The sequence below is a fragment of the Molossus molossus genome, unplaced genomic scaffold (assembly GCF_014108415.1).
Source record: "Molossus molossus isolate mMolMol1 unplaced genomic scaffold, mMolMol1.p scaffold_m16_p_1, whole genome shotgun sequence".
In the NCBI taxonomy this organism is placed as follows: domain Eukaryota; kingdom Metazoa; phylum Chordata; class Mammalia; order Chiroptera; family Molossidae; genus Molossus; species Molossus molossus.
Genome location: NW_023425344.1, coordinates 89,639,375 through 89,652,041, shown reverse-complemented (window position 1 = coordinate 89,652,041; position 12,667 = coordinate 89,639,375). Strand labels below are relative to the sequence as shown.

At 42.4% G+C, this 12,667-nt stretch overlaps 1 protein-coding gene across 3 annotated transcripts in view; it reads left to right on the top strand.

The window, feature by feature from the left end:
* Nucleotides 1-12,667, top strand: part of DIP2C (disco interacting protein 2 homolog C) — a 214,807-nt gene that overhangs the window by 140,738 nt on the left and 61,402 nt on the right. For all 3 annotated transcript variants that reach the window (XM_036260201.1, XM_036260223.1, XM_036260212.1), the window contains 4 exons: nucleotides 820-943; nucleotides 1,444-1,565; nucleotides 2,430-2,541; nucleotides 2,627-2,736. In XM_036260201.1, the coding sequence (XP_036116094.1) occupies nucleotides 820-943; nucleotides 1,444-1,565; nucleotides 2,430-2,541; nucleotides 2,627-2,736 (468 nt within the window). The remainder of the gene's footprint in view (nucleotides 1-819; nucleotides 944-1,443; nucleotides 1,566-2,429; nucleotides 2,542-2,626; nucleotides 2,737-12,667) is intronic.

Sequence of the window (12,667 nt, the reverse complement as noted above, 5' to 3'; positions counted from 1 at the left end):
TTTTTACACTACCTGTATTTGTTGATCCAAATGTGTTTTCTATTGTGTGTGTTTAAAAGTCTACAATAAAAAATTTGACAAGGGCTTTTTTTTTTTGCTTTTAGTATTGTTTGTTTTGACCTCCTTGACTTTGATGTGGTTTTCTTTCTTTTAAAAAATAAATGTTTTTATTGATTTTTTTTTAAGAGAGGAGGGAGAGAGAGAGAAAGAGGAACAGATGTGAGAGAGATGTTGATCGGTTGCCTCCCGCACACATCCCAAACGGGGATCAACCCTGCAACCTGGCTATGTGCCTTGACCAGGAATCGAACTAGGAATTGAACCGGTGACCTTCCAGTGCACAGGACAACACTCGACTAGCAGCCACGCCAGCCAGGGCTTTTGTGGTTTTTCTTAATAAACACGTTTAGTCTTATTTTCCAGAGTACAAGTCCTGCAGGTTTGCTGCTAACCTTATTGCCCATGCCTGTTACCCAAGACCCAGAATTACTAGGTTGAGTTTTTAAAATAAGTTTACATGTTTTAAGTCAAGTCATTATTTCTGAAAATATCTCCTGTGAGCACAAGTCTCTCCAGATGCCTCTTTGGTGCTGTACTTCCTGGCTAGTGGGAAGGGTGGGGAGTGACTGCCGATGGTTCGGGGACTTGAGGGGGTGATGGAAACATCGCAAAATCGGCCATGGTGGCAGCACAACCCTGAATGTACTAACAAACACGTAACTGGACATTTGAAGTGAATGAATTGTATGGCACATAAGCTGGATCTCACTAAAGCTCTGAAGTAAATCCGGCTTCCCCACTTGTTCTTGCGACACTCAGGGTACAATAGCCAACTCGCTGACGTGTGTCCAGCTGCATAAACGAGCAGAGAAGATAGCCGTGATGCTGATGGAGAGGGGGCGCCTGCAGGACGGAGACCACGTTGCTCTCGTCTACCCACCAGGTAATGAGGCAGGGCCCGCAGCTGCAGGAGACAGCTTACTGCCCCTGGCGGGGCTTGCCGACTGGAGTCACCGGGCACTGTCACCGGACATTGTCACCGGGCACTGTCACCACCACTTGCAGGGGGTGTGCTGCATACTGTGTGACTTGTAGGGGCATACATGAGTATTTTACAAAGACTTTTGTATCCAAACTTGTTTTATTAGGTCTCTGAGTACGTATTTCATCAATAGTAGTTCAGTTGAGCAGTTCCTCAGAGGAATGACAGAAATCGAACTTTCGGGCTGCTCCGGCATCTCGTGCCTAAAATCACAGGCCAAGGGGAAGTTGGTGCTGAAGCTTCACAAAACCCCCAGGAGGAGAAAAGAACTTGTTAAAGGCCTTTGTTGCCCTCTTAACCTTCTGACTGTTTCCAGGCTAGTAGTTCTGCTGATAGGGATGACAGCCATTCAGTGGTTTGATTTGTTTCAAGGGAGAACCTCTGCTTTTCTTCTCGTGTAGGAATAGACCTTATCGCAGCATTTTACGGTTGCCTGTACGCAGGCTGTGTGCCAATCACCGTCCGCCCGCCACACCCACAGAACATCGCAACGACGCTGCCCACGGTGAAGATGATCGTGGAGGTAACGCTGCCCGGAGGCTCTGGGCGCTTCCCCCTGCCCTGGACCCGAGGGTTGGGCTCGTAGACTCGAGCTGGGCCTTCTGGGAAGGGGTGGTGGTGGGAGTCTGCCACCCAAGTGATGGGGCAGGGTGTGGCCTCTCCCCTCAGGGAGCTGCCATCTCATGCTGAAGCAAGAGGCCACCTTCGCATGCCATTAGGGGCCAGAGCACGGGCTTGCCTCCGTGCCTAGAGAAAGCAGCCCCCCAGAGAGGGCGCCCCTGCAGGCACTGGGAGCTGCCCCAGCAAACCCAACTGCACAAACCAAACCAGATGAACAAGTCACACTTTCTTTTTCATTCTTTCACTATGATTTATAAGTGTCTTTTCTGAAAGCATAAATTTGTTTTAATTTCATTGTGCCTGAAGAAGTGTAAGACGATTAGGACAGGTTTTTTGCTTTGGAGGAGAAACCACAAGAGACAAGTTAGTTTGGGGACCCTTACTTTTTTTTGTAGTCATCTTGGAGAGCTTCTATGTTTATTACTCCAGTTAGAAAACATGGGTGGGTCATTGGCGTGTGTTCATACGCGGGGTTTCCAGTAGGACAGCGAGCGGGTCAGCAGTGAGTTTAGGAGCGCATTTTTCAGGATGATCTTAGCACTGGCTCCCACTCAGCTATAGAAATTTCCAGGGACCTCAGTGTCCGCGATACCAGTGTGGTGCTTTGTGGTCAGACGCCTGGCCCTCTTCCGAGAGGCTGTGGCCCCAGGAGTCCAACCCGCTCTGAAAGCCTTGTGGCCTCAGCACACGTAGTGAGCGACACGCGTGCAGTGAGTATTCGTCTGTGGCTCGCCTCCCTTCACCCATTCTGTTCTCTGACTCTCAGGTGAGTCGCTCTGCCTGCTTAATGACAACACAACTGATCTGTAAATTGTTACGGTCCAGGGAGGCAGCTGCAGCCGTCGATGTCAGGGCGTGGCCCCCCATACTGGACACAGGTCAGTCCTCAGCCTAGCTGGGTGCGTTTACTTCTCTGCTGTCCCATTCGGTGGGATGTGCTAATATCTTCACTTCGTTTGCCAGATGATTTGCCAAAGAAGCGGCCAGCCCAGATCTACAAGCCCTCCAACCCGGACACGCTGGCTTACCTGGATTTCAGCGTATCCACGACTGGAATGCTAGCTGGAGTGAAGGTGAGGAACTGGGTCCACCCAGTGTGCAGTGAGCCCACACCGCGATGCCGTTGACCTTCTGTGTGGGGACCAGGTGGGGACCCGCCGCGGAACGTGGGGCGAGGTGTACATGTGCATTTCATTCAAGCTATAAACGCGTGGCCACTTCAGTAGTAACCTACGCTGACTGATTCTTTCCAAATGTTCTTTTTTTTTTTTTTCTTAAGGAAACACAGCCTAACTGGTCCCTACTAAAAAACAGCATATGCTTTTCTTTCCTACTGGTTCTCAAATCCAAATAGTATTTCTGTTATAAAAGTGTGCACTACAGCTTCTTGCTTTTTGACATCGGTTCCGTCGTGAGTTGCCAGATTGCTGCTGGCTGCAGCTGCCGTGAGCCTTTTCCTGTCAGAGAATGGGGCTGCTCAGTGTGCCAGCGCTCGGCCGCCCGCTCAGGGGGCGTTCTTACCGAGACTGTGAAACGCTCTGTAGCCTCTGGAAGCCCTTTCCCTCTCACTTGCCTCTGGGGTCTGACTGCTGAGTTTGCATAATTTACCTCACTTAGTTCTCTTACTCTATCTACTCCAATTTTTCTTATTTTAGTAGAACACACACAACATAAATTCCCATCTTAGCCCATTTAAGTGCACAGTCAGTGGTGTTAAATACATTCAAAACGTCGTGCTGCTGTCGCCCCTGCCCTGCTTGTGAAACTGAGACCTGTCCCCATTAAACACGGATCCCACCACCCTCTCCTGAAGCCCGGAAACCGCCATGCTTCCGGCCTCTCTCATGTTTATACTCGTCATACCTCGTGTAAGTGGAACCGTACAGTATATGTCCTCTTGTGTCTGGCTTATTTCACTCAACACACTGTCCTCATCCATGTTACAGCATGTGTCAGAGTTCCTTTTTTGTTTTTTAAATCCTCACTCGAGGATATTTTTTTATTGATTTTTTAGAGATAGAGGAAGGGAGAGGGGGAGAGAGAGAAAAAAATATTGATCAGTTGCCTCATGCACACACTGCAACCAGGATCAAACCCACAACCCGGTTATGTGCCTTTCCCGGGAATCGAACCTGTGACCCTTCAGTGCTTGATGGAACAATGCTCCAGCCACTGAGCCACACTGGCCAGGGCTGTCAGAATTCCTTTTTAAGACTGAATATTATTCCCTTGCATGTTTATACCACTGTTTGCTTATCCACTCATACATCAGTGGACACTTACTTGCCTTGCTTGCATGTGTCAGCTGTTGTAACTAACGCTGCTGCGGATGTAGTTGTGTATATATCTGTTTGAGACACCACTTTCAGTCCTTTTGGTATGTACCCGGAAGTGGAATTGCTGGATCATATGGTAATTCTGTTTGTAATTGTTTGAAGAATGGCTGTACTGTTTTTCACATTGTCTGTACCATTTTACCTTCTCACCAGCAGTGCACAAAGGTTCCAAATTCTCAGCATCCTCACCAACACTTATTTTCAAAGTAGGTATCTTAGTGGGTGAGGTTTTGTCTCATTATATTTTTTATTTGTATTTCCCTACTGATTAGTGACAGTGAGCATCTTTTCATGCAATTATTAGCCATTCATGTATCTTCTGTGGAGAGATGTCTATTCAAGTCTTTTGCCCATAAATAAGTATTTTTGTTGTTGAGTTTTAGAAGTTCTCTATTAATCTCTTAACAGATATGTGATTTGCAAATATTTTCTCCTGTTCTTTGGGTTGCCTTTTTACTCTGTAGATAGTATCTTTTGATGCATAAAATTTTAAATCTTTATCAAGTTCAATTTTGTTTATTTTTTGTTGGTGGTGGCACCTTTGCCTTTGGTGTCATGTCAAAGAAATCATAGCCAAATCTACTGTCATATTTTGCCCCATATTTTCTTCTAAGAGTTTTATTGTTTTAGATCTTGCATTTAGGTCTATGATCCATTTGCGTTAATTTTGTATATGGTGTTAAGTAAGACTCCAGCTTCATTCTTTCACATGTGGATATCTAGTTGTCCCAGAACCATTTGTTGAAGAGACTGTCCCTTTCCCACTGAGTGGTCTTGGCTCACTTGTATAAAGTGTTCGACCATATTTAGAAGGGTCTATTTTGAGGCTATATTCCATTGGTTAATGTGTCTGTCTTTATGCCAGTACCACACTATATTTTATTGTTGTAGTTTTGTAGTAAGTTTTGAAATCAGGAAGTGTGGGACCTCTAGCTTTGTTCTTTTTCAAGATTGTTTTGGCTATTCAAGTTTCATTGAAATTCCATCTGAATTTTACAATGAGTTGTTGTTTTTCTGCAAAAAACATCATTGAGATTTTGATAAAAATTCCATTGGCTCTGTATTGTTTTGGGTAGTCTTGACATTTATGAATATAGGATATGTTTCTATTTGCTTATTTCTTCTTTAATTTATTTCAGGAATATTCTATAGTGTTCATTGTACAACTCTTGCACCTCCTTGGTTAAGTTAATTTCTAAGTATTTTATTCTTTTTTTATGCTATTGTAATGGGAACTATTTTAATTACCATTTCAGATTTTTCATTTAGTATGTAGAAATGCAACTGACTTGCATTTTTACTCTTTTCCTGCTACTTTGCTGAATTCATTTATGATCTGTAACAATTATTTTGTGAAATCTTTAGGATTTTTTACATATAGGATCATATCATCTATGTACAGAGATACTTCTTCCTTTCCAATTTGGATGCCTTTTATTTATTTTTTCTTGCCAAATTGCTCTGGCTAAAACTTCCAGTACTTTGTTGAGTAGAAAGGGTAAAGGTGGGCATCCTTGTCTTGATTCTTATCTTAGAGGAAAAGTTTTCAGTCTTTCACAGTTGAGTATGATGTTTGCTATGGGTTTTTCATGTATTGCTTATATTATGTTCTGGTACTTTATTCTATTCCTAGTCTGTTGAGTGTTTTTATCATGAAAGGATGTTAAATTGTCAGATGCTTTTTATGTATCAAATTAGATGATCACATGTTTTTTTCCCCTTTATTCTCTTAATATGATGTATTATATTAATGGATTGTCATATGTTAAGCCATCCTTGCATTCTAGGAATAAATCCCGCTTGGTCATAATGTATAATTATTTTATTATGCTGTTGAATTTAAGTTACTACTATGCTCACCTAGTATGTTGAGGATTTTATCCCAGTGTTCATAAGGCATACTGACTGATCTATAGTTTTATTTTCTTTTTTAAAAATATTTTTTATTTATTAATTTTTAGAGAGAGAGGAAGGGAGAAGGAGAGAAAGAGCGAAACATCAATGAGAGAAAACACCGATTGGCCGCCTCCTGCATGCCCCTCAGTAGGGATTTGGCCCACAACCTGGGCATGTGCCCTGACCGGGAATCAAACCAGCAACCTCTTGGTGTATGGGTCGATGCTCAACCACTGAGCCACGCCTGCTGGACGATCTATAGTTTTCTAGTAGTGTCTTTGTCTGGCTCTGGTATCAGAGTAATGCTGACTTCACAGAATGAGCTAGAAAGTGTTTCGTTCTTTTCAAAATTTTTGGAAAAGTTTGGGAAGAAGTGGTATTAGTTTAATGTTTGTAGAATCACCAGTGAAGCCATCAGGTCCAGGGCTTTTCTTTGTTGGGATTTTTTTCTGATTTGATCATTTTATAAGTTAGAGGTTTATTCAGATTGTATATTATTCATTATGTAGTCTTGGTAAGTTTTGTGTTCCTTCTTGATAGTTTGTGTTTCAAACTTCATAAAATGAAATTTCTCTATTTCATGTAGGTTGTGCAATTTATTGGTGTACAATTGTTTATAGTACTCTCTCTTAGTTCTTTTTATTTTTGTAGAATCAGTAGTAAATGTCCCAATTTCTATTCCTGATTTTAGCAGTATGAGTCTTCCCTCTTTTTTAATTAGTCCATCTAGTTAGATGTTTGTCAATGTTGTTGAGCTTTTCAAAGAACCAACTTTTAGTTTCATTATCTCTATTATTTTTTATTCTTTATTTATTTATCTTGCTCTAATCTTTATTTCTTCCCTTCTGCTAGCTTTGAGTTGTTCTTGTTCCCATTCCTAAAGTTGTAAAGTTAAGTTGTTGATGTGAGATCTGTCTTGTTTTTGTTGTTGTTTTAAATATAATCATTTATAGCTATGAATTTCTGCTTTAATACTGCTTTTCCTGTGTCCATAAGTTTCGGTATGTTGTGCTTTCATTTTATTTGTGTATAATTATTTCCTGACTTTCCTTGTGACTTCTTTGATCCATTGGTTGTTTAAGAGTGTGTTGTTTGCGCCCTGGCCGGTTTGGCTCAGCGGTTAGAGCGTCGACCTGCGGTCCTGAGAGACCCGGGTTCGGTTCCTGCTAAGGGCACGTACCTCGGTTGCAGTTTGTCCCCGGCCCTGGTCGGTTGTGCGGGTGGCAGCCACTCAATGTGTCCCTTTCACGTCGATGTTTCTCTCTCTCTCTCTCTCTCTCTCTGTTCCTCTCTCTCCCTCCCATTCTACCTGAACAAAAAATGGGAAAGTGTCCTCGGGTGAGGATAAAAAAGAAAAGAAAAGAAAAGAAAAAAGAAAAAAAGAGTGTGTTGTTTGAATTCCACAAATTTGTGGGTTTTCCATTATCCTCCTGTTACCAGTTTCCAACTTTATCCTGTTGTGGTTAGAGAAGATATTTTGTATATCTGTTTTTTTAAAAGCTATTGATTGAGACTTGCTTTGTGGCTTAAAATATGGTTTATTCATGTATGTCAATGAGGTGATCTTCTGTCAGTCTTTCCCTTTATGTCCATCAAGGTTTGTTTTACATATTTTAGGTGTTCCTATGTTGGGTGCAAAAATGTTTACAAGAGTTATAGTCTCTTGTTGGATGCTCCCTTTATCATTATGTGGTGTCCTTTTTTGTCTCTTACTATAGCCTTTGTTTTAAAGTCTAGTTTGTCCGATGTAAGTAGTGCTACCCCAGCTTTTTTTTTTTTTTTTTTTTTCATTTCCATTTGCATAAAATATGTTTTTCTATCCCTTTTCTTTTAGTCTACGTGTATCTTTCTTTCTATGGTGGGTGTCTTGTAGACAGCATATATATATATGGGTCTTGTTTTCTTACCCATTGAGCTACCCTATATCTTTTCACTGGAGCATTTAAACTGTTTACATTTAAAGTGATTATTGATGAGAGATATATATATATATTGCCATTTTATACTTTTAAGTTCCTTTGTTTCTCCTCCTCCTCCTCAAAGATGGCCCTTTAACACTTCTTGTAACACAGGCTTGATGGTAACAAACTTTTTTTACCTTTTTTTGGTCTGGGAAGCTCTTTATTTCTTCTTCAATTTTAAATGGTAGGGTAGCCTTGCCTGGATAAAGTAGTCTTAGTTGTACGTTTTTGTTTTTCATCACTTTGAATATTTCATGCCAGTCCCTCTGACCTGAAATGTTTGTTGAGAAGTCAACTGAAAGTCTAATGAGAGCTCCCTTGCATGTAACTAACAGCCTCTTGCTGCTTTAAAGATTTTCTCTTGCCCTGGCTGATTTGGCTCAATGGTTGGAGCATTGGTCTGTGGACCAAAGGGTCGCTGGTTTGATTCCTGGTCAAGAGCATGTACCTGGGTTGCAAGTCCGATCCCCAGCCTGGGGCTAGGTTGAGACACAGTTGATGTGTCTCTCTCACATCAATGTTTTTCTCTCTGTCTGTCTCTCTCTCCCTTCCACTCCCTCTAGAAATCTATGGAAATGGCCCTGGCCAGTTTGGCTCAGCGGTTGGAGTGTCGGCCTGCAGTACAGAGAGACCCGGGTTCGGTTCCCGCTAAGGGCACGTACCTCGGTTGCAGTTTGTCCCCGGCCCTGGTTGGTCGTGCGGGTGGCAGCCACTCGATGTGTCCCTTCACGTCGATGTTTCTCTCTCTCTCTCTTCCTCTCTCTCCCTCCCGCTCTATCTGAACAAAAAATGGAAAAATGTCCTCGGGTGAGGATAAAAAAAAAAGAAAAGAAAAAAAAGAAATCAATGGAAATGGATCCGCAGATGAGGATTAACAAAAAAATTTTTTTAAGATTTTCTCTTTGCCCTTAACCTTTGCCATTTTAATTATGATATGTCTTGGTGTGGGCCTCTTTGGGTCCATCTTGTTTGGGACCCTGTGTGCTTCCTGAACCTGTGCATCATTTTCCTTCACCAGGTTAGAGAACTTTTTGGTCATTATTTCTTCAAATAAGTTCTCAATCCCTTGCTTTCTCCTCCTGGAAGCCCTCTGATGCTGATGTTGTGCTTCATATTGTCCCAAAGGTCCCTTAAAGTATATTCATTTTTTTAAAAGTCTTTTTTCTTTTTGTTGCTCTGATTGGGTGAAGTTTTCTTCTACCTTGTCTTCCAAATTGCTGATGTGATCCTCTGCTTCAACCTACTCTTTATTCCTTCCAGTGTTACTCTTCATTTCAGATCGTGTATTTTTCATTTCCAACTATTCCTTTTTTATGGTTTCTGTGTCCTTTTCCATGCTGTTGTGTACCCTTTTAACCCTTACTTTGAACCCTATATCTGATCAATTGCTTGCCTCTATTTCATTTAGCTCTTCTTCTGTCGATTTCTCCTGATCTTTCATTTGAGATCTGTTTCTTTGTCCCCCCTGTTTCAGCTGCCCCTTTGTATTTGTTTCTATGTGTCAGATAGATCTGCAGTGACTCCCAGTCTTCGTGGGGTGACCTTATATAGTAGATGTCATGTAAGGCCCAGTGGTGCAGTCCTCTTGATCACCTGAGCTGGGTGCTCCAGGACTGTCCCTTGTGTGTGTTATGTGGGCCCTCCTGTTGTAATTGAGTCTTGATTGCTATTGTCCCATTCATGAGTGGGTTCAAATCTTAGACTGGCTGACTGTGAGAACTGACCTCGAGCTACTGTGTAGGTGCTGACCACATGAAGAGGAATTCATCTCTGCATGGTTTGGTTCCTGCTAAGATCTCCCTTTGGATACACTGCTTGTGAAGCGCATTGGATCCTACTCTGTTGTTGTCTGGAGCTGGCCACTGTGTATGTTGGTTCTGGTCCTCTTGAGAGGGACTCTGGTGCAGGCCAATGTAAGATACTGCCTGTGACTGGCTCTTAACCACCTGATTGGAGTTACAAATGATCCACAGTTTGTGCCTGCCTCTGCTGGGCCTGGGTACATACAGGAAGGAGAAGGCTGTGCACCACGGCTGGCTTTGACCAGAACCAGGTCTGGGAATAGGTTAGCAGAAGTCCCAAAGCACTCTGAGATTTGCCTCACCTGCCTCCTCCTGCCTGTTGCTTGTTAAGCTCAGTCACTGAAAGAGTCTCTGACTGTATTCATCAGTAGGGCATAATCTCCACAGGGTGGGGTGAGAGGGAGTCCAGAAGGTGGAGCTGTTGCTTCTCCCCAGGCTGATGCTGCATGGAGGGGAATGCTCCACCCAAGAAAGATGGCATCTGTGGTACTGGAGAACAACTCAGCACAGGCATCCTGATAGCTGTCTCTTCAGCTCCCTTCCCAGAGCCACACACCCAATGTCTCCTCATGTGCCTCTAGTCTGCTCTGCCCTCCTTCTGTCGGAGCCCAGGGTGAATGGCTGAAAATGAAAGTTCGTGCATTGGCCCTTTATAAGGGCACCCGTGTCTCTAGCAGACTCCTGTCTCTTTCTGGCAGTCAGAGACCCCACTGCTTTTTACAGCCAGATATTATGTGGATACCTCTTCCTGGCTCTAGTACTCTGGGCTGGGGAGTCTTGCTTGGGGTTTAGACTCCATGCTTCTGAAGGAGAATCCCCCACAGCTGAAATATTCCTCCAGAACCTTAGCTGCCACCTGTGGGCGCGGGGCTGGTCCCCATCTGTCTTTCTAGTCTTGATGTGGTTTCTTCTGTAAATCCTTGGTTATAAGTGTTCTCTTCAGGTAGTCTTCAGTTGGATATTCAGGATGATTGTTATTTAACTTAGTTGTAACTCCAGTTTGGTCCTGGGAGGAGAGATGTGTAGCTTCCACCTCCTCCGCCACCATATTGGCGCTCTCTCTCTGTGTCTTTGATTTATTGGGTTATTTTAGGGTTGTAATGTGGTAGTGTGGTAAGTCCTCTTTATCTTTACTTACCTTATGTCTAGTTGGTCTGTTCATTATTGATAGTGGTGTATTGACGTCTCCTATTATTGTAGAGCTGTCTATTTCTCCCTTCAGTTCTGTCATTTTTTTTTATTAATTTTTTTTGTGACAGATGTTTCTCCTTTTTCCCCCATTGACACCCTCCTCCCCATCCCCCCAACCCCGTCCCCAGTTTTGTTGTCCATGTCCATCGGTTATGTGTACATGTATATAAGTTCTGTGGTTTATCTCTTCCCTCCCCCACCCCTCTTCTGAGGGTTGTCAGTCTATACCCTACTTCCAGGTCTGGGTCTACCCTGTTCCTCAGACTGTTATGTTCATTATATTCCACAAATAAGTAAGATCATGTGATATTTCTCTTTCTCTGCTTGGCTTGATTCACTTAAGATAAAACTCTTCAGGTCCCTCCATGTCGTCTCAAAGGATAAGAGATCTTTCTTTTTTTTTATCCTCACCCAAGGACATTTTTTTCATTTATCTTTAGATAGAGCGGGAGGGAAAGAGGGGTGAAGAGAGAGAGAGAAACATCAATGCAAGAGAGACACATCAACTGGTTGCCACCCACACCCCATCCAGGACCGGGAACAAACTGCAACCAAGGTACCTGTCCTTAGCAGGAACCGAACCTGGGACTCTCTTGTCCATAAGCCAGACCGACCAGGGCCAGAACTTTCTTTATACAACTGCATAGTACTCCATTGTGTATATGTACCACAGCTTTTTTATCCATTCGTATACTGATGGACATTTGGGCTGTTTCCAGATCTTATCTATTGTAAATAGTGCTGCTATGAACATGGGGGTACATATATTCTTTCTAATTGGTGTTTCAGGCTTCTTAGGGTATATTCTTAAAGTGGGATCACTGGGTCAAATGGCAATTCAAATTTAATTTTTTGAGGTAAGACCATAGTATTGTTTTCTATAGTGGCTGCACCAGTTTGCATTCCTACCAGCAGTGTACTAGAGTCCCCTTTTCTCCACACCCTTGCCAACACTTGGTGTTTGATGATTTGTTGATGGCGGCCATTCTGACAGGTGTGAGATGATACCTCATTGTTGTTTTAATTTGCATCTCTCTAATGATTAGTGATGTTGAGCATTTCTTTATATGTCTCTTAGCCATTTGTATGTCCTGTTTGGAGAGGTGTCTATTTAGTTCCTCTGCCCATTTTTTAATTGGGTTCTTTGTCTTCCTTTTGTTAAGTTGTATAAGTACTCCATATATTTTGGAAATTAACCCCTTATCTGATAGATCATTGGCAATTATGCTCTCCCATACAGAGGGTTCCCTTTTTATCTTGATGGTTGTTTCTTTTTCTATGAAGAAGCTTTTTAGTTTGATGTACTCTTATGTGTTCATTTTTTCCCTTTGTTTCTGTTGCCTTAGGTGATGTATCAGTGAAAATTCTGCTGTGTATGATGTCCAAAATTTTGTTGCCTACATTTTGTTCTAGGATTTTTATGGATTCATGGGTCATATTCAAGTCTTTTATCCATTTTGAGTTTATTCTTGTGTATGGTGTAAGTAGATGGTCTAGTTTCACTTTTTTGCATGTAGCTGTCTAATTTTCCCAACATCATTTATTAAATAGAGGCTGTTTTTACTTCATTGTATGCTCTTGCCACCTTTGTTAAATATTAATTGAACATAATGTCTTGGGTCAATTTCTGAGTGCTCTGTTCTGTTCCACTGGTCTATATGCCTGTTCTTGTGCCAGTACCAGGCTGTTTTGATTACAGTAGCTTTGTAGTATAACCTGATATCCCGTATTGTGATCCCGCCTACTTTGTCCTTCTTTTTCAAGATTGCTGTGGCTATTCAGGGTCTTTTTTGGTTCCATGTGAACTTTTGAAGTATT